This window comes from Dasypus novemcinctus, chromosome 21, assembly GCF_030445035.2.
Source record: "Dasypus novemcinctus isolate mDasNov1 chromosome 21, mDasNov1.1.hap2, whole genome shotgun sequence".
Classification (NCBI taxonomy): domain Eukaryota; kingdom Metazoa; phylum Chordata; class Mammalia; order Cingulata; family Dasypodidae; genus Dasypus; species Dasypus novemcinctus.
Window position 1 is genome coordinate 26788253 of NC_080693.1, and position 21039 is coordinate 26809291.

At 41.3% G+C, this 21039-nt stretch overlaps 1 protein-coding gene across 1 annotated transcript; it reads right to left on the bottom strand.

Moving 5' to 3' along the window:
* Window positions 1-136: 136 nt before the first annotated feature.
* On the bottom strand, window positions 137-19319 carry C1QBP (complement C1q binding protein). The gene is made up of 6 exons (XM_058283722.2): window positions 19013-19319; window positions 18294-18434; window positions 2154-2247; window positions 896-991; window positions 557-679; window positions 137-418 (listed from the first exon to the last, which is right to left on the bottom strand). The coding sequence occupies exons 1-6, from the start codon at window positions 19246-19248 to the stop codon at window positions 269-271; spliced, it is 840 nt and encodes a 279-aa protein (XP_058139705.1). The 5' UTR covers window positions 19249-19319; the 3' UTR covers window positions 137-268.
* Between the last annotated feature and the right edge of the window lie 1720 nt (window positions 19320-21039).

Consider the following 21039-nt stretch of genomic DNA (forward strand, 5'->3'; position numbering starts at 1 on the left):
AATAGAAATAGAAAAAAGAAACTACCTTGGAGGAGAGAAACCAATTTTATTTTCCATCATTATGTTATACAAAAACCCAGAAATAAGTTTTATAGAAGGAGCAAATGAATAGTAAACAAAAGTGCAATAAAACTAATTTAAATTAGAAAGTTTTTCCATGATATTAGGATGATAACCATTTCAAAGCACATATAATGTCTGGCCTTCAGAATAGGTTTCTTCCACTGGCCAAAGCCTGCCCTAAAATAAAGTTTCCTACACCTTTACTCTACTGGCTCTTAACAAAACTTTTGAGGTCTTCTAGAAAGGTAATGTATTCCTGGTGCTCCAGGGCTGTGCTGAGCTCCACCAGCTCATCTGCGAAAGTGTTGTCCACCCCTCGGTCTGCTAAGAAATCCATTAGGTGGTCATACAAGGCCTACAAGGAGGAACAGCAATACCATTTAAACAAACAAAACACCACCTGTAAATGCTCTCTTTCCCTCATCCTAGGACCCTCCCCTGTAAGGCCCAAGAGCACACCCTGTCACCTCCCCCCATCCCATCAAGCACTCACCCAGTCCAGAGAATCTGTGTTGAGTGTATAGTTAGTGTCTTTCCAGTCAGGCTCGCCAGTGGACTGAAAGCTCACTTCCCTGATGGAGAAAATGTCACTCTCATCCTCATCTTCTTTTCCAACCTGAGAAGAAACAGTATTGGGCAAAAAGCTCTCTAGGGCAAGCCAAACTCATGCAAGGAAAAGGGACTATCTACTGTTTGAAACTCACCATGCTTCCCCTCTCTCTCTCTTCCCCTACTTTGCTGTTCTAAGCTAGAAAGAAGGACCAGGAAGGTGCCAGGGCACTCCTTGTCCCCAAGAGCCCCCAGAGACTGGCACTCCAATATCCTACATTACCTCATCCTCTGGGTAGTGACAGTCCAGCACAAGGGCTTTCTTGCCATCATTCTTTATAACTTCAACCACAAAATTAGGAGTCGACATCAATTCAGGCTGGGAAACAAGAACAAGCAGTCAGCACATACCATTATTTGCAGGGGCTGGTTGCCTGAACAAAATGATAGTTGAAAGAGTTTGAAAGCCAACAACATTCAGAATATTCTTTAACCATATTTATAGCCTTATGCAACAGTGTCCCCAAATAAGGACCCTAAAATCTTTAACGGAGTACTAATAATCAGCTCACACATATCAGCTCTTCCAGATGATCCTTTCTAGAGCTCTAGACTACCTTTTGGAGGGCAGAATATAAAATATTTAGTACATTGTTTTAAATTTCTGTTTGCACCCTACTTGTTTAAAGAACTAGGTTTAGAATTAAGAAATCTGGATCCCAGCTCCAGCTATGCATCAACTGGTATCTAGATAAATCCTTAATTTCCCTGGTTCTTTTTTCCATCTGTACATTCTAAAGTTGGCCTTGACTGAGAAGACTTCCTTTATTAGGGCCTAAGATCACAGGCTGGTACATCTGGCTAACTGGCCCCTGATGCTGAGCCCTGGGAGGAGTGCATTGTCAGATGCCCGTCAGGGTGGCTGGGACAAAAGCACACTAGGTCATAAGGCAGTACTGATGTCTGCTTAGTTGGAGAGCCTGGGGAACTTTAGCCCAGAAACAAGCCAAAATGAAGGCCATGACAAACTGCTCCTAAAATGTATGAAACGACGGGGCACACCACCCAGGTCCAACCAAGAGGAACACCAGGTGTTATCATCTCTGATGCATCTGGCTTTGTTACCTTGGCTGAAGTGGCGGGGCATTTATTACTAGCCTGTCACCTGTTGACAATACCTCACCTGGAAACACTCCAATCTATAGTCCCCCATGTTAAATGTCTCCCTATGATGGGAAGGGTTAGACAATTTCAATTGTTTTCTACTAAGAGAATAAACGCAGGCCAAACTATAAAAGCCCAGGCCTGTAGATGGTAACTGATTCAGTCCCTGGGAAGGAAAAGGTGCCACACAGCCCCAGTGCTAAGGCTGACCAGAAACTGCTGATGCTACTCTATCAGTTCCAAGGATGGTTTTCCTCTGCTTTCTTTTCTCCTATAGCTTTAAAGGAATAATAAAAAGGAAATGCTCATCCTATAAAGTCCCTCCTCTGGACTGCCCGAACTCTGAGGAAAGTCTGATTAGAGTGGTACAAGCTTACCTCCTGCTCTTCAGCCTTCTGCCCTTGTGAGGGCTCCTCCTCACCATCGAATGGTGGTGGGATGCTATTATTAATGTTGAAAGTGACAGTGACCCTGGAAGGGCAAAAGAAAACAAAATAGACATAGTGTAATCTTAACTGAATAGTTTAACAGAAAAGTACCGAGGCCTGCAACAGTCAGAAAAGCTTGAAACAATGTCTCTGTCCTAGCTGGCTGTTCATCTGAATTGTCTGTAGAAAGGGGTGCCCACATCCAACCTGAGATGCAGTAGGTATGAAGAGTGCCTACTATCTGTCAACTGCTGGAACTGAGACTAATAGGCCCTAGGTCAGGATGGGCTACTTACAACAGGTCAGCATCCCAGAGCACTGCCCCCATTTGTCCACCACTTATCTCATGGTCTTCTGGTGTACCTTGGAACGTATGTGAGGAAATGAAGGCTTTTTATGGCCTTTACAGCCTCCCCAAGGCCCTTGGAAGGAGGTCTATAATCATTACTGGGTCCATAGCCTGGATTTGTGCAACGAAACAGATAATCCCAAAGAGCTAGAACAGGTCGAATCAAGAATCAAAGAATGGCAGTAACAAACAGCAATCCTCCAATAAATCCCTTCGAAAGAGAAAGAAATTGAGTATCAGAGTAAACTCCCCATCATAATCAGATGCCTACACATTAGCCAAAAATTATAAGCCATACAAAGAAAATGGAAGAAATGGCCCAAAGGAATACATCAAGGCCCGACACGAGGCACAGGTTTTGAGACAACTTATCAAGATTCATGCACATCTCCAAAACCTGAATAGAAAAATAAAAGAAATTACGGGAATGAAAGACATAATAGGTGACATAAACATAGTAGAGGCATACAACAGAGACTAGAAATGATACTTTCCAACCCTCATGAAAGAAGTGAATTTACATGTCCAAGAAACAGTGTACCCCAAATCAGAATAAATCTGAATACACCTACTCCAAATCACATATTACTCAGAATGTCAAAAGTCAAAGATAAAGAGAAAATTCTGAGAGCAGCAGGGTGAAGCAAACTATCACATACAAGGGATGTCCAGTAAGACTTAGTGCAGATTTCTCACCAGAAACCATGGCAGCAAGAAGACAGTGCTATGATATAATTAGGATAATGAAAGAGAAAAATTGCCAACTGAGAACTTTATCTGGCAAAACTGTCCTTCAAATATGAAGGTGAGTTTAAAATATTCACAAACAGAAACTAAGAAAGTTTGTAAAAAATAACCTGCCTTTGCAGGAAGAATTAATGGGAACTTCAGAGCCCAAAAGAAAAGATAAGAGAGGGAGTGTAGAAGGCAAGACTAGAAGGTTAACCAAAAGAGTAAAAAGACAGACGAAAATAACATATGACATATGAAAGTAAGCCAAAGAATAAAATGGTGGAAATAAGGCATTTACAGTAATATCATTGAATGTGATTGGATTAAACTCCCCAATCAAAAGACAGATGCTGACAAAATGGATAAAAAAACACAAGTCATCCATATGCTGCCTACAAGAGACCCACCTTAGATCCAGGGATACGGACTGACTGAAAGTAAAAGGCTGCAAAAGGATACTCCATTCAAACAGTAACAAAAAAGAACAAAGGTAGCTATCCCAATATCAAACAAAACAGACTTCATAAATATCTGTGCACCTAACCAGGATGCGGCAAAATACATGAAGCAAACTGGCAAAACTGAAGGGAGAAAGAGACATCTCTACAGTACCAGGTTGGGTTCACAGTGCCTCCTAAAAACAAGCAAACAAAAAAGCCAACTCAGGGGAGCCAATGTGGCTCAGTGGTTGAGTGCCAGCTCCCATTTACAAGGTCCTGGGTTCGATCCCTGACCCCAGTACCTAAAAAGAAAACAAGTAAGTAAGTAAATAAATAAATAGGAAGTGGATGCAGCTCAACTGATAGAGCGTCTGCCTACCATATGGAGGGTCCAAGGTTCAATACCCAGGGCCTCCTAACCCACGTGGTAGGCTGGCCCATGTGCAGTGCTGCCGCACGCAAGGAGCGCTGTGCCACACAGGGGTGCCCCTGCATAGGGCAACCCCATGCACAAGGAGTGTACCCCACAAGTTTAGCTGCCCTGCGTGAAAAAAGTGCAGCCCGCCCAGGAGTGTAGTCACACACACAGAGCGCTAATGCAGCAAGATGACGCAACAATAAAGAGACGGTTTCCCAGTGCCACCTGACAATGCAAGTGGATGCAGAAGAATACACAGCAAATGCACAAAGAGAGCAGACAACGGCAGTAAGGGGGAAAGAAATAAAAATAAATAAATAAATAAATAATAGGGAAGTGGATGTGGCTCAAGTGATTGGGCTTCTGTCTAACATATGAGAGGTCCAGGGTTTGATTCCCAGGGCCTCCTGGTGAAGGCAAGCTGGACTGTGTGGGAGTGCCCACACGGCAAGCTGGTTCAAGCGGACTGCTAACCCACGCAGGAGTGCTGGCATCCATGGCAAGCTGGGCCAAGCAGAAAGATGGCACAGTAATATGATGAACAAAAACAGACACAGAGGAGAGACAATAAGACGCAACAGATGTTTCTCAGGAAGATGAGGTGGTGCAAGAGACTGAGCACCTCTCTCCACTCCAGAAGGTCCCAGGATCAGTTACTGGTGCCACCTAAAGAGAAGACAAGCAGACACAGAACACACAGAGAATGGACAGAGAGCAGACAACAAGGGGGGTGGAGGGAGAAATAAACCTTTAAAATAATAATAATAATAATAATAGGAAAGAGAAAAATTTGCAAATGTATGTAGACTGAACAACACACTCCTAAACATCAGTGGATCAAAGAAAAAACTGTTAAGTGAAATTGTTAAATATATTGAGATGAATGAAAATGAGAACACAAACTTATCAAAACTTATGGCGTCAGTGAATGGCAGCTTGAGAGGGAAAACTGATAACCCTAAAACCTATATTTAAAAAAAAGCTAAAATTAAATATCTAACTGGACAACTGAAGAAACTAGAAAGAGAACAGCAAACCAATTATTTCAAGCAAGCAGAGGGAAAAAAATAAAGATTAGAGCAGAAATAAATGAAATTGAGAACAAAAAACACCTTAGAGAAAACCAACAAAACCAAAAACTGGTTCTTTGAGAAGATCAATAAAATTGACAAAACCCTAGCTAGACTAACAATGAAAAGGAGAGAATATGCAAATAATTACAATCAGAAATGAAAGTGGGAAAGTTACAAGTGACCCCATGGAAATAAAAAGGATCAGAGGATATCGTGAGAAACTGCATGCCAATAAACTGGGCAACCTAGATGAGACCTTTGATGACTGATTGAGTCTCTATAAAAGTAATTAGTTTGTTAAGTTCTTGTATTTCTTTTAGCATCAGAAGATGTAGGATGTTTGTGCATTTCTAGGAATTTGTCCATTTCATCTAGGTTGTCTAGTTTGCTCTAATCTTTATTATTTCCTTCCACATGATCATCTCAATTAAGGCAGAAAAGGCATTGGACAAAATTCGGCACTCTTTCTTGGTAAAAAACACTTCTTAAGATAGGAATGGAAAGAAAATTTCTCACTATGATAAAGTCTTACAGGAAAAACCCACAGCCAACATCATACTCAATGGGGAAAGGTTGAAAGCTTTCCCTCTAAGACCAGGAAAAAGATAAGGATGCCCACTGTCACCACTGTTATCAACATTGTGCTACAAGTTCTAACTAAAGGAATTAGACAAGAAAAAATAAATAAAAGGCATCCAAATAGGAAAGGGGGAAGTAAAACATTCACTATTCATAGATGACATGATCCTATAATTAGAAAATTCTGAAATATCTACCACAAAGCTACATGAGCTAATAAATGAGTTCAGCAAAGTGGCAGGATATAAGACCAACAAGCAAAAATCAGTAATGTTTTTGTATACTAATATTGAACAACATGAGGAGGAAATCAGGGAAAATTCCATTTACAATAGCAACAAAGACTCAAAGGATTGCGGGAAGATGGTGACAGACTAACAGGCAGAAGTGAATGCTTTTACAAAAACAATGGAGAAAGAACCAAAAGCTGTCTGAGGGACCTGCTCTGGGGTCAGCAGACCAGGACAGTGCTATATAACTCTCAGGGAGGTGAAGGACAGAGAGACGAAGAAGCTGAAACAAAAAACATGAGTTACCAAGCCCCCAAGGCACCTGGGAAGGGTTCCCTCCTCCCACCCCCAAGTGTTTCAAGGGAAAAGGGAGAGGAGGTCAGGGTGCTTTTCTTCAGTAAATTTGGCCAACAGAGCCTGCTTTGAATCTCAGCTTTGGAGATTAAACACAGGAACACAGGAAAGCCGAGACTCAAACACTGCAGTGGAACAATGTGCTAACTAGCGCCGTCTGCTGGTCATTCTGGAAATTGCAAGGACAAAGGCTGTTCACACTCTCTGCACCCAGTGCTAACTAGCGCCATCTGCTGGTCATTCTGGAAATTGCAAGGACAAAGGCTGTTCACACACTGCATCCAAACCCTGGGAGAAAATCTGCACACCACTAGTGAGTACCTGGCCCGATTTTGAAAATTTAAGCTGGGCAATTTTAAAGACTGAGAGTAAGCTGAAAAAATATCAAAGAAAAACTGTGAAAAAAAAAAGTAGGCAAGAGAGAGAAATTGGCCACTAAGAATAAAATCACCAACATATTCAGATGCCTAGACACCAGCAAAAAATTACAAGCTATACTGGAAACAGAAAGCAATGGCTCAACCAAAAGAACAAACCAAATATCCTGAAGAGATACAGGATATAATAATCATACAACTCTTCCAAATCATTTCAAAGAATTTATAGAAAATATGACTAAAGAAATAAAGGATATTAAGAAGACACTGGGAGAGCATAAAGAACAATCTGAAAGCCTACAAAGAAAAAAAAAAAGACTTTACGGAAATGAAAGACATAATGGACAAGATTAAAAATACATTAGACTACCCCATTCAATTAGAGGTGGAATGGACATCATCATTCCAAAATCCTCAGGATTGGGGAATGAACTATGGACTAAAGTAGACTTACTGGTATTCTAACATAGATTTATTGTGATTCTAGCAATGGAAGAAATTCTATCATTAATGTGGAGGAAGTGGCCACTGGAGATTCTGAGGTCAGGGAGAGGGAAAAGAGGTATAACATGGGGGCATTTTAGGGACTTGGGAATTGTCCTGAATGACATTACAATTACAGATACAGGACATTACATATCTTGCCATAACCTACAAAATTGTGCGGGAGAGAGTGTAAACTACAATGTAAACTATAATCCATGCTTAGTGGCAATGCTTCTAAATGTTTTCATCAATTACAACAAACATACCCCACTAATGAAGGATTTTGTTAATGTGGGAAAATGAGGGAGATGTAGGGAGCAAGGCATATGGGAATCCCCTACATTTATCTTTAAAATATATATAATTTAAAAACATGTTAGTGGCTGTGGCTCAATCAATTGGCTTCACACCCCAGGGCCTCCTTGTGAAGGCAAGCTGGCCTGCACCCGCGGAGAGCTGATGGCCTGTGCCCACAGAGCTGATGTAGCAAGATGACACAACAAAGGGAGACAAGCAGACACAGAAGAACGCGCAGCAAATGGACACAAAGAGCAGACAGCAAACAAGCCACGGGGGGCAGGGGGGTGGATGACACACAAATAAATAAATAATAAATCTTTTAAAAAAAAAACATTTGAGGCACATAGGAGCAGATTTGAATTGCTTGAAGATAGAATTAGTGACATCAAAGGCAGAACATCTAAACTGGGAAAGACAGGAGAGCAGAAAGAGAATGGAAAAAATGGAACAGTCTTGAGGAATTGAATGAAACATGAAATGCACAAACATTCACATTACTGGTGTCCCAGAAGGAGAAGGAAAGGAAAAAGGGCAAAGAATATTTGAGGAAATAATGATTTAAAACTTCCCAACATGTACGAAGGACATAAATATCAATATTCAAGAAGAACAATGCACCCCCAAACAGAATAAATCCTAACAGACCTACCCCAAGACACCACTATTCAGAATGACAAATAACAAGAATTAAAGAATTCTATATCATGGAAGTGGATATGGCTCCTATCATATAGGAGATCCAGGATTTGATATCCAGGACCTCCTGGCCTATGTGGTGAGCTGGCCCATGTGGAGCGCTGCTGCATGCAAGGAGTGTCGCCCCACACAGGGGTGCCCCCCATGAAAGGAATGACCCCTGTCCAAGAAGTACAGCCCTGTGCAGGAGGGCAGACTGCCCAGGAGTGCTGACATAGCAAGATGATGCGATGAAAGAGAGACAGAGAGAAAAGACAATATGAGATGCAGCGTACTAGGGAGCTGAGGTGGATCAAAAGAATGGTCGCCTCTCTTCCACTCCAGAAGGTCCCAGGATAGGTTCCTGGAGCTGCCTAATGACACAGAAGAACACACAGCAAATGGACACAGAGAGCAGACAGAGGGTGGGAGAGAATAAGAAAGGGAAAAAAATTAAAAAAAAAAAACAAAAAAACAGAATTCTGTATCAGGCAAAGCTGTCCTTCAAAAATGAGGGTATGTTCTAAGGCTTCATAGACAAACAAAAACTGACAGAATATGTTACTAAAAGGCCAGATTTCAAAGATACTAAAGCGGGTGCTGCAGCCTGAAAGGAAAAAAACAAGGGTGAGAAATTTGGAGGAGAGTTTAGAAATGAAGCTTATTAGGAAGGGTAAACTAAAAGATAAGATAGACAACAGAACGTTATGACACCAGAGAGCCAAAGGACAAAATGGATGAAGTAAGTAATGCCTTTACAGTATACTAACACTAAATGTTAATGGACTGAACTCTCCAATGATAAAGGACACAGACGACTGTTAGAATGGATAAAAAAGTATGAGCTGTCTGTATGCTGTCTACGAGAGACCCACCTCAGACATAAGGACACAACCAGTTTAAAAGTGAAAGACTGGAAAATGGTATTCCATGCAAATAGTAACCAGAAAAGAACTGAAATAGATCAGGCAAATGTAAAATAACAATATTATAGTATACGAACAATAATTACTCAGTGCAAATTGTTCCTGTGATCAGTATTCTGTAGTTTCTTCATACAAAATAAATACTTGCTTTTAATTGAGAAGGATTGGAGACGAGATTATTTTTGAATACCTCTTTTTTTTTTAACCCTTTCTTATACATACTCATTAATTAAAATAATCCATCTGGATCAGTAATTATTTAGCATGACTACTACTGAGAAAGATTTTGAGTTTTTCTGTCTCAAAAAATTATGAGTTGGCATATTGTTATCTGCTGTAATTCAATCTAATAAGCTGTGAAGAATTCCCAAATAGGAATTTGATTATCCAGAAAGAATTATGGCCTAAATGGAAATTAAACAGCTAAACCAATAATTTATTTTATTCTTAAAGATTATGTCCAATAGTTAGAACTGTAATATAAAAATTAGAATGTTATAGTTATGTTATATATAATTCTATTATATTAGAATTATTTAGTTTGTAAATGTTTGTTGTATATTATCTATGTCTTATAACTGACTATATTAAATTTAACCTGGCCTTACACTGTCTTCTAAAATTTGTAACTTCCTTCAATCTATTTTTCTATTTTATTTTAAAACAAACGTCTTTTTAAAAGCTAAAACAGGGAAGTGGACTTGGCCCAGTGGTTAGGGCATCCGTCTACCACATGGGAGGTCTGCGGTTCAAACCCCAGGCCTCCTTGACCCATGTGCAGCTGGCCCATGCGCAGTGCTGATGCGCGCAAGGAGTGCCCTGCCACGCAGGGGTGTCCCCCGCGTAGGGGAGCCCCACGCGTAAGGAGTGCGCCCCGTAAGGACAGCTGCCCAGCGCGAAAGAAAGTGCAGCCTGCCTAAGAATGGCGCCACCTACACGGAGAGCTGACACAGCAAGATGATGCAACAAAAAGAAACACAGATTCCCGTGCTGCTGACAACAACAGAAGCGGACAAAGACGACACAGCAAATAGACATAGAGAACAGACAACCATGGTGGGTGAGGGGGAAGGGACAGAAATAAATAAATAAATCTTTAAAAAAGAAAAGAAAAAAGAACATTTAAAAAAAAGGGCTAAAACAAAAAACAAAAAGTCCACCATTGATTATCACTTTGGATAGACCATATGGTGTGTTGACTATATCTCGATATAACTGCTTAATAAACAAATAAATGTGCAAGAATAACCAGAAATAGTAGCTATGTACAGCAGGGAAAACAGAGACTGAGAGAGGAGGAATTTCCTTGTCTGGTTTTTATTCTTTTTATTGAAGTAATGAAAATGCTTTAATGATGATTGAAGTGATGAACACACAACTTATGATTATTCCAAATACCACTGATTATACACTTTGGATAAACTGTATGCTTTAATATGAATCAATAAAATTGATTTGTTTAAAAAAAAATACAGTGGGTTGGGGGAAAAATACACCAAATATAAGATATGGACTATAGTTAGTAGTAATATTTTGTTTTCTAAAATTTTATTATTTTAGTAGCATTTTGATGATGCTCTTGCATAGTTTGTAGCAAATGTATCACAATATGCAAGGTATTGGTGGAGGGGTGATATAAGGGACCCCTGTATGATATTATAGATATTTATTCTGTAAGTTCACAACTTTCACTATTATTGTTTATGTATGTTCACACATGAATGCTATACTTCAATAAAAAATACATTAAGGGAAACGGACTTGGCCCAGTGGTTAGGGCGTCCATCTACCACATGGGAGGTCCGCAGTTCAAACCTCGGGCCTCCTTGACCTGTGTGGAGCTGGCCCACGCGCAGTGCTGATGTGCACAAGGAGTGCGGCCCCACGCAGGGGTGTCCCCCGCCTAGGGGAGCCCCACGAGCAAGGAGTGCGCCCCGTAAGGAGAGCCGCCCAGCGCGAAAGAAAGTGCAGCCTGCCCAGGAATGGCGCCGCCCACACTTCCCATGCCGCTGACTACAACAGAAGCGGACAAAGAAACAAGATGCAGCAAACAGACACAGAGAACAGACAACTCGGGGGGGGGGGGGGGGGATTAAATAAATAAATAAATCTTTTAAAAAAAAATAAATACATTAAAAAAAAAGACTTGAATACCTAGGAATCAATTTAACCAAAGAAATACAAGACCTATAGTCAGAAAATTACAAAACAATGCTAAAAGAAAGCAAAGACCTAAACAAATGGAAAGACATTTTGTGTTCATGGACTGAAAAACTAAATATAATGACAATGTCAATCCTACCCAAACTGATTTATATATTCAATGCAATACCATTCAAAATTCCTACAGCCAACTTTACAGAAATAGAAAAGGCAACTGCCAAATTTATTTGGAAGGGAAAGTGCACCCAAATAGCCCAAAGCATCCTAAAAAAGAGTGATGTGAGAGGATTTTCACTGCCTGACCTTATCTCCTACACAAGAATCAACTCAAAATGGATCAAAGACTTAAAAATAAACACCAGAACCTTAAAACTAGTACAAATAAATATAGGGAAATGCATCAAAGACCTTGTGGTAGGTGGTGGTTTCTTGGATCTTACACCAAGCATGCACAACAAAAAGAAAAACATTAATAGGTAAATGGGACCTCCTCACAATTAAATACTCTGTCAAAAGGGGGAAAAGGCAGCCAATTCAATGGGAGAAAATTTTTGGAAATCATATATCCAATAAGGATTTAATATTCATGATATATAAAGAGATGCTACAACTCAACAAAAACACAAAAAGTCTTGAATAGACATTTGTCCAAAGAAGAAATACAAATGGCAAAAAAAAAAAAACATGAAAAAATTTTCAACATCACTAGCAGATGTTCATAATATCACTGATGTTCATAACAGCATTATTCAGATAGCCAAAGATGGAAGCAACCCATCTTTGATGGTTCTTTATCTATCAACCAAGAAATGGAAAAAGAAACTGTGGTATATACACACAATGGAATGATTATGCTACTACAAAAAGAAATTGACGCAAGTCAGATCCAAAAGGACAAATACTGCATGATCGTGCTATTATGAACTAAGTATAGGTCACCAGAAAATAAGAGAGAGAATGGAAAGCTGGGGGTTAGCGTGCGCAGAGTTGGTAAAAAGGTTGTTAATCTTGGGAAATGAATTGAAAAGGTGAAAGCACAACATAATGTTTGTCACTGCTGTTACATGGGTATGACAATGGTTGAACAGGAAAGTCTAAGGTCGTGTATATTACTTGAAGGAAAGCTAAAAAATTTAACATGGGTGTGTATAGCATAGTGAAACCTTGTGAAATATGAATATGGGTAATGTTGCATATGTAAGACTGTTTTTCTTTGAAACTTAACAAATGTATGTCAATATCAGGCTAAATGAAAGAAACCAGACACAAAGACTACATATTGTATAATTTCATTTATATAAATGTAAATATATATCAATTTATAAAAATTATATTAGTGGTTATAAAGGGCTGGGGAAGGACAGATGGATTGAGAGGTGACTGCTAAGGGGTGTGGAGTTTTTCTTTTTGGTGTAATGAAATTGCTGCTAATTTTTTGTGGTAATGAATGCACAACACTGTGAATATACTAAAAACCATTGATTCTATACTTTGGATGGATTGCATGGTATGGGAATATATCTCAAATCTGCTTTTTAAAAAAAGCATTTGTGATGAAAGAAAAATAGATAACAGGCAAATCCATAGATACAGAAAGGAGGTAAGTGGTTGCCAGGGGCTAGGTGGGTGAGGAATAGGGAATGTAGGCTATCATAGGTACAGGGGTTTCTTTTGGGGGTGATGAAAATATTCTGGAATTAGTGGTGATTGAAGTACATCTTTGTGAATACTAAAAACCACTCAACTGTACAATTTGAAGAATTAATTTTTTGGTATATATATATTAAATCTCAACAATATTATTTAAAAAGCAGAATACAGAACCAGCAAGATGGCAGTGGAGTAAGGAGCTCCTTGAGTCAGCTCCTGCTACGTGGCAGTTAGTAAACACCCAGAGCTCTCTGGAGCTAGCTGAAGCACCTGTTTGGGGGCTTCAGGAGGCCAGAAGAACATCCTGCAACATACTTGAAGGAATAAAAGGAGGAGACAGCCCATCTGCAGAGAAGACTAGTAAATAGAGCGCTCCACGTCAGGGAGGCCGGTGCCCATCCTCCACTGGAGGCACAAGCTGTCCTGGGAGCTGTTCCGCAGCTGGAATTGGAAGCTCCACTTTCCAAAACCGGAAGAGGAAGAGACGGTTGGGCACCAACTTCAGCTACTGATGAGTAAATTCAGCGGGCTATAGTATAATCCTGAGAACAGCTAAAGTTTGAGCCTATCCAAACCAGAAAGAGGCTGGGAGCCACCATCTTAACTCCGCAACCCGGCCAAGAGGGGAAGCGGGGCGGACTGAAAATCTCAGTGCTGGTGGGAACTGGCTTCTTTCCATTCAGGTCAGAATGCAGTTCTAGCCTAGGCCGCAGTGCTACCTCCAGCAGGGAGGAAGCTGAAGGGACCTGTGCCAGCCTCTCTAGGAAATTACCAGCCAAGCCATGGAGGACAGTGATTACCCTACCCTGGCGGCGCAAGCCATCCCAGGAGCTGTTCTGTGGCTGGAGTTGGAAGCTCCATTTCCCAAAAACAGGGGAAGAGGAGACAGTTGGCTGACGATTTTGGCTACTGATTAGTAGACTTGGCTGGCTAAGGTATAACCCTACAAATAGCTGGGGTGTGAATCTGTCGAAGTTGGAAAGAGGCGCACCCAGCCTGAAGGGAAGCCAGGACCGAAAATCACAGTGACTGTAGGAACCAGTTTCTTTCACCCAGATCGGCCTGCAGCCCTAGCCTAGGCTTCAGCCCCACCCCTGGCAGGGAGGAGGCTGGCAGGCTATGCACCAGCCTATCCAGGTAACTGCAAATAACTTTGGCTGGCACAGACTGAACAAGTGGAGGTCTACAGGGGTAACTGCAGTCATCTTGGATCTGCACAGCATAGATTGCTGCCCATACCTGCAGCTCCATCCCTGCCCCAGGCAGGGGAAAAAAGGATGTGAGCTTCATCAGTCTCTCTGGGCAACTACAGTCTAGGCCTGCATTACTTGGATTATTCACACAGCTGTGACTCTGTCACTACCCCTGGCAAAGTAGAAAGTTGGGAGAAGCTTCATCGGTCCCTGGGACACTGAGGGCAGCTTAAGCCTCCACAGCTTAAAGCGTCAATTACATCCTTGGCTCCTACTGCACAACCAGCAAGGGAGAAAGGGTAGAAAGCCCTAAACTAAAGCGAAAAACTGCACCCAGAATAAATACTCTAGTAAGCGAGATGTCAAGACACCAACCAAAAATTACAATCCACACCAAGAAACAGGAAGATATGGCCCAGTTAAAGGAACAAGATAAGCCTCCAGATGACATAAAGGAGTTGAGACAACTAATCGTAGATTTTCAAACAAATATCCTTAATAAATTCAATGAGATGGCTAAAGAGATTAAGGATATTAAGAAGACGCTGAGGGAGCACAAAGAAGAATTTGAAAGCATACTTAAAAAAATAGCAGATCTTATGGGAATGAAAAGTGCAATAAATGAAATTTAAAAAACACTGGAATCATGTAATAGCAGATTTGATGAGGGAGAAGAAAGGATTGGTGAGCTTGAAGAAATGGCCTCTAAAAATGAACATATGAAAGAACAGATGAAGAACAAAAAAAATTGGACAAAGTCTCAGGGAATTAAATGACAGCAAAAGGCATGCAACATGTATCATGGGTGTTCCAGAAGGAGAAGAGAAGTAGAAAGGGGCAGAAGGACTATCTGAAGAAATAATGGTAGAAAAATTTCCCAACCCTATTGAAGGACATAGATAACCACGTCCAAGAAGCACAATGTACTCCCATCTGAAAAAATGTGAACAGACCAACTCTGAAACACATTTTAATCAGAACGTCAAATGCCAAACACAAAGAGGGAATTCTGAGAACAGCAAGAGAAAAGCAATGCATAACATATAAAGGAAACCCAATAAGATTAAATGCTGATTTCTCATCAGAAACCATGGAGGCAGGAAGACAGTGGTCTGACATATTTAAGATACTACAAGAGAAAAACTTCTAGCCGAGAATCTTATATCCAGCAAGACTCTTTCAAAAATGAAGACGAGATTAGAATATTCACAGATAAACAGAAATTGAGAGAATTTCTAAGCAAGAGACCAGATTTTCAGGAAATACTAAAGGTTGTGCTAAAACCTGAAAGAAACGACAGGAGAGGGAGGCCTGGAAGAGAGTCTAGAAATGAGTATATCAATAAAAGTAGCAAAGTGTCAACAGAGTGATAAAAATAAAATATGACAGATAAAACTCAAACAGTGAGGAATAAACTTAACCAACAATGTAAAGCACTTGTATTCTGAAAATTGCAACTCAATGTTAATGACAGCAAAAAAGGCCTAAATAACTGGAATGTTCCATGCTCATGAATTGGGAAAACTAAATATCATTAAGACGTCAATTCTATTCAAATTGATATACAGATTCAATGCAATCCTGATAAAAATTCTACCAGCATAAAAATAAAAAAATTGGGGAAGTGGATGTGGCTCAACTGATAAGAGAGTCCACCTATCATATGGGAGGTCCAGGGTTCAATACCCAGGGCTTCCGGGCCCACATGGTGAGCTGGCAGATGCGCAGTGCTGCTGTGCGTAAGGAGTGCTGTGCCACACAGGGGTGACCCCGCATGGGGAGCCCCTTGCGCAAGAAGTGCACCCACAAGGAGAGCTGCCCAGCGCAAAACAAGCGCACCTAGAAGTGGTGCCGCACACATGGAGAGCTGACGCAGCAAGATGATGCAACAACAACAACAAAAAAATTTGAAAACACAATTATCAAATTTATTCGGAAGGGAAAGGGGTCCTGAATAGCCAGAAACATCATAAAAAGGAAAAGCAAACCCTCATCTCCAGACTTTAAATCATATTACCTAGCTATAGTGGTAAAAACAGCATGGTACTGGCATAAAGACAGACACAAAGACAAATAGATCCAAATTTTTGGTTCAGAAACAGACCCTCACATGTATGGTCAAGTAATTTCTGACTAACCTGTCAAACCCATACAAGTAGGGCAGAACAGTCCATTCAACAAATGGTACTGAAAAAACTGGATATCCATAGCCGAAAGAAGGAAAGAGGACACCTACCTCACACCTTATCCAAAAATTAACTCAAAATGGAACAAAACCTAAAAATAAAAGAACCATAAAACTTCCAGAAGAAATTGTAGGAAAATACTTTCAAGACCTGGTGGTAGGTGTTGGATTCTTAAAGGAGATAAGAGGAAGACTGAAATGGACTACTGATGTTTAATGTATGTCGAAGTTTTACTGTAAAAGTGTGGAAATGTATAGAGTGGATGGTAACAAATAGTAACAGCTAGTTTATAAATGGGGATGTGACCAAAAATGTAGTCTAGGTATGTAAATGCCAACTGACAGAATGCTAGAGAATCTAGGAACTGAATATCACAGTAAACCTAGAGGTAGATGAGAAATGCTGATGGTACAGATTCAAGATTGTCTTTTGTGAGCTAGAGCAAACACATATCACTACTGTAGAGAGTTGGGAATATGGAGAAGCATGGGAAAAATATAACTGGAGTGACCTATGGACTGTGGTTAGCAGTAATAATATAATATTCTTGCATCTATGCCAAAAATGTACTGTGTTGATAATGAGGCAATATGGAATATATGAGCCAAATGTACACTATGGACGTGGTAACAATCAGATGATATTATCTTATCTGTAACAAACGTTCCATCACAGTGTGGTGTGTTGATGGAGGGGTGTTGTTTGGGAGTTCTGCACAGGTACATGATTGTTTTATAAGTTTAAACTTCTGTCTTAAAAATACATTTAAAAAAATAATAATAGGGTGGGTTGGGGGAAAAACACACCAAATGTAAGATAAGGACTATAATTAGTGTTAAGATTTTGACAATATTCTTTCATAATTTTCAACAAACATCTCACTACAATGCAAGGTGTTGGTAGAGGGTAGATGTATGAGACCCCTATATGATGTTATCCATATTTGCTTTGTAAGTTCACAACTTTTACTATACACTTAATTGCTTATGTATGGTCACATAAAAATGATATAAAGAAAATAATAATAGGATCGGTTAGGGGGAAAATACTTTGGATAGTAGTAATAGTTTGACAATGCTCTCTAATCATTAGTTAAAAAGGTTTAATAACAAATGCAAGGTATTGGTGGCAGGGTGAGTTATGAAAGTCCTGTATGATGTTATATATGTTTGTTCTGTAACTTCACAACTATTACTATACACTTATTGTTTATGTATGAGTGATACGCTTCAATAAATTAGTTTTTTTAAAAAGCGAATACAGAATTATATATACAGTATGATGTCAACTATAAAAGCATGCACACTCAAAAAAAAATTCAAAGATACTAAATGCTTATCTGTGAAATGGGATTATGGATGAGTATAATGCAGATAAAAATAAGAGTTTAACAATGAGAAGGTTAGGGGCTGTACTGGGTCAAAAGATCCCTGCGTCTCTGATAGCAATTTTGCTATAATCCAGTGCTATTATATTTGAGCTACAAATCTCGCTTTTTCACCCCCTGTAAAGATTTAGAGCAGGGGCCTTGTTTTACTTGTTTCCAGGGAATCCTGGGAGCATATCAGTCAGTACTGTAATACAGACAGTAAACAGATTATTTGTCCCATTAGGGCAAACAGAATTTCTGAATTTTAATGTGAAAATGTAGGCAGGGCATGCGTCTTCAGCAGTAAAAGTTTACTGAATACTTGTCTCTACCTGCCCAATGGACTTCTAGCTACATACTTTTGTGATACTTCCTTACTGTCTCCATAATAACCAACCCAGGGCAAATTTGTATTCAATGAATGAGCTAACTACAGTTCATGATGTTGTCCATATGAATCCCTTCTTTAAATCCATGTGTCAAAGTACCCAACTTAACTCAAGGTTGTTCTAGGGATGACACAAGGCAAGTCCTTCGGGGTGATGGACTTGGTTCCCTGGAGTCCCCAGGCCCCCAGCCCAGTACTTACTTTTCCCCTCCAACTTTCCGTACTAATTTAGCTTCAGTCCCATTCACTTCCAGTTCCCAACCTCCAGACATCTTGGGGAGGGATTTATGCTTCTGGATCTTCTTCTCCTCCTTAATCTCATCATTCAGGAATTCCGCAAAAAAATCCAGATGACAGAAGAAAAGGCAATCCGTCTAAAACATAAAACAAAACTCAGATTATCACAGCCAGAGATCTGTTTCTAATCTCTGCTACTAAAGATTGCTCTGGGAACTTGGTCGAATTTACTTCATTAGGGCTCAGTTTCCTCATTTGTAAAAATAGCATATGATCAGTGGGAAGCTGAGCTCAATTCTGGAACAGTGATTTCCAACAATGAACCCACTGTTTCATTTCACTGCAAAATAAAAGAATGCTCCTCTTCAACCTGCTAACAGACGTAGCCATGCTTCAACCACAACCTTGGGCCTTCTTAATGCTCTGCTTTCTAGAGACTAAATATAAAGTCGACCCCCAGGGTTTGATTTTACCTCTTCCGATAACTACTTGTGGATGGGGTGGAAGGCGAACGTAATCACCAGTAATCACCAGTAGGCTTAACCCGCTGATCGCAAATCATTAAAAATGTGTCGGGGTAGGAGCGCGGGGTAGGGAGCGGTTCTGGTAAGTCGACTCCCGGCCTAAACTTTTCCTCTCCCTCCCGGGCCCTCCACCCAACCTAAAATCCTGCCCCCAGGCCCCTAAACTCACCTTCGGTGTGCAGCGCGCCACAACCACAAGAGCAGGGCTCGCGAGACCGCAGGAGGCCGGGCCGCCGAACGGATCCGGCACGGACGCTGAGCAGCCCGAAGGGCCGGGTGCACGACCGGGGCACCGGCTGCAGCAGCTGCCGGAGCGGCGGCAAGGGCGCGGTGGCGCGGAGGCCGGCGACGGCGGAGCTCAGGGCACGGGGCACGCTGCGCAGCAGAGGTAGCATCTTGGGACTGAAGCGGAGTCCGACACGTGCGACGAGAAAGAACAACCGGGGCCAAGGCCCCTGCCGGAAGTCCTGTTTACGCAGGAGAAGTGCTTCCGGAGCAGCAGCTTTAAAAAAATGGAAAATCTCATCGGCGAAAAATCGCGCCATCTTGTGGTGAACTCCAATCATTGCCGCTTCTTGGGCTCCTAAACTCTCCTGTGCGGTTGACAGCCTGAGCCTGGCGCCAGAGGTTATCTGTTTATTCGCCAGCATCACTTCTCTCCCGTGGCTACTTACTGTTCTCAAAGCACGCCAGGCTTTCTGACTTCTGTGCACTCTCGCCGTTACAACCACCCACCAACTCTCACAGCTCCCTCAAATATTTGACTCAAGGTCACCTCCCTGAAGAGGTCTTTGTGGAATGTCCTCCTGTCACCAGCCCACAACCCCTATTTTATTCTTTCACCAGAAACCTCCTGGCATTGCTGGTTTACTGGCAGCCTCTCCTCACCCCACCACCCCTTCCTCAGCTATGAGTTACCGAAGGGCAAGATTCATGATTGATTAATTCCTGTGACCACCTTCCCCCACATTCTCCTGTCTCGAACCCAAGTGTAGCAGTTTGATATTATTTATGAATTCCAAAAATAGATATTGGATTATGTTTGTGAACTAGTCTGTCCCTTTGGCCATATTAGATTATATTGAACTCAGAGGTTTTGCTTTTACTTTTAAGGCTTTGATTGGGCAACATCAGTAGGATGTTGACTCCACAGAGAAAACTACACTGCAGAGCAGGGAGCAGAGGAGTTAGTGGGAGTTTTGAGCTAGAGCCCACGAAGTGTACACACAGTAGAACACAAAGGAATAGAGAAGCCCCAAGGAGAGAGACAGTGGTGTTTCCCTGACAGTTTACAGCTGGCCATGTGGAGAGAGCACAGCAGCTGAGCCGGTAGAGAAACGAGTCCCAGGAAGAGAGGAACCCAAGAAACCTGAACTCTTGGCAGATGTCAGCAGCTATCTTGCTCCAACCCAAAGCAGTAGACATTGGTGAGAAAAATAACTTATGCTTTTATGGCCTGGTAACCGTAAGCTTCTACACCCAAATAAACATCCTTTATACAAGCCAACAGATTTCTGGTATTTTGCATGAGCACCCCTTTGGCCGCCTAATAAACCAAGTTGTAGTACGCTCTCATTTTTCTGGGGAAAAGGAACCATAGCAAACATCAGATGCAGTTAAAAACTAATGTTGGGAAGCTGATTTGGCTCAATGGATAGAGCGCCTGCCTACCATATGGGAGGTCGAGCGTTCGAACCCAGGGCCTCCTGACCCGTGTGGTGAGTTGGCCCATGAGCAGTGCTGAGGTGCGCAAGGAGTGCTGTGCCATGCAGGGGTGTCTCCCACGTAGGGGAGCCCCACGTGCAAGGAGTGTGCCCTGCAAGAAAGCTGCCCCACACAAAAAAAAGCGCAGCCTGCCCAGGAGTGGCAACCGCACTTAGAGAGAGCTGATGCACAAGATGACACAACAACAAAAAGACAGATTCCTGGTGCCACTGACAAGAATGCAGGTGGACACAGAACACACAGCAAATGGACAGAGAGAGCAGACAACCGGGGGTGGGGGTGGGGAATAAATTTAAAAAAAAAAAAAAACTTACATTCCTGACTTTCCAGATGTACCAAATATATAGAGTACTAAAAAAATGTCTTCCTAAATTAGTAGTAAAGATAAAACTAATAATATATAAATAGCTTTCTGTAAAATAAGGGAAAGCAGACCCAAGAAAGAAGCCACACACATCATG

Excerpts from the sequence above, each read along its gene's own strand:
- C1QBP (XM_058283722.2), bottom strand. The coding sequence starts at position 19,248 with ATGCTACCTCTGCTGCGCAGCGTGCCCCGTGCCCTGAGCTCCGCCGTC. Across the intron at positions 2,248-18,293 it reads CGGAAAGTTGGAGGGGAAAA|GGTCACTGTCACTTTCAACA; the intron begins GTAAGTACTGGG and ends TTGCCCTTCCAG. Across the intron at positions 419-556 it reads ACACAGATTCTCTGGACTGG|GCCTTGTATGACCACCTAAT; the intron begins GTGAGTGCTTGA and ends TCCTCCTTGTAG.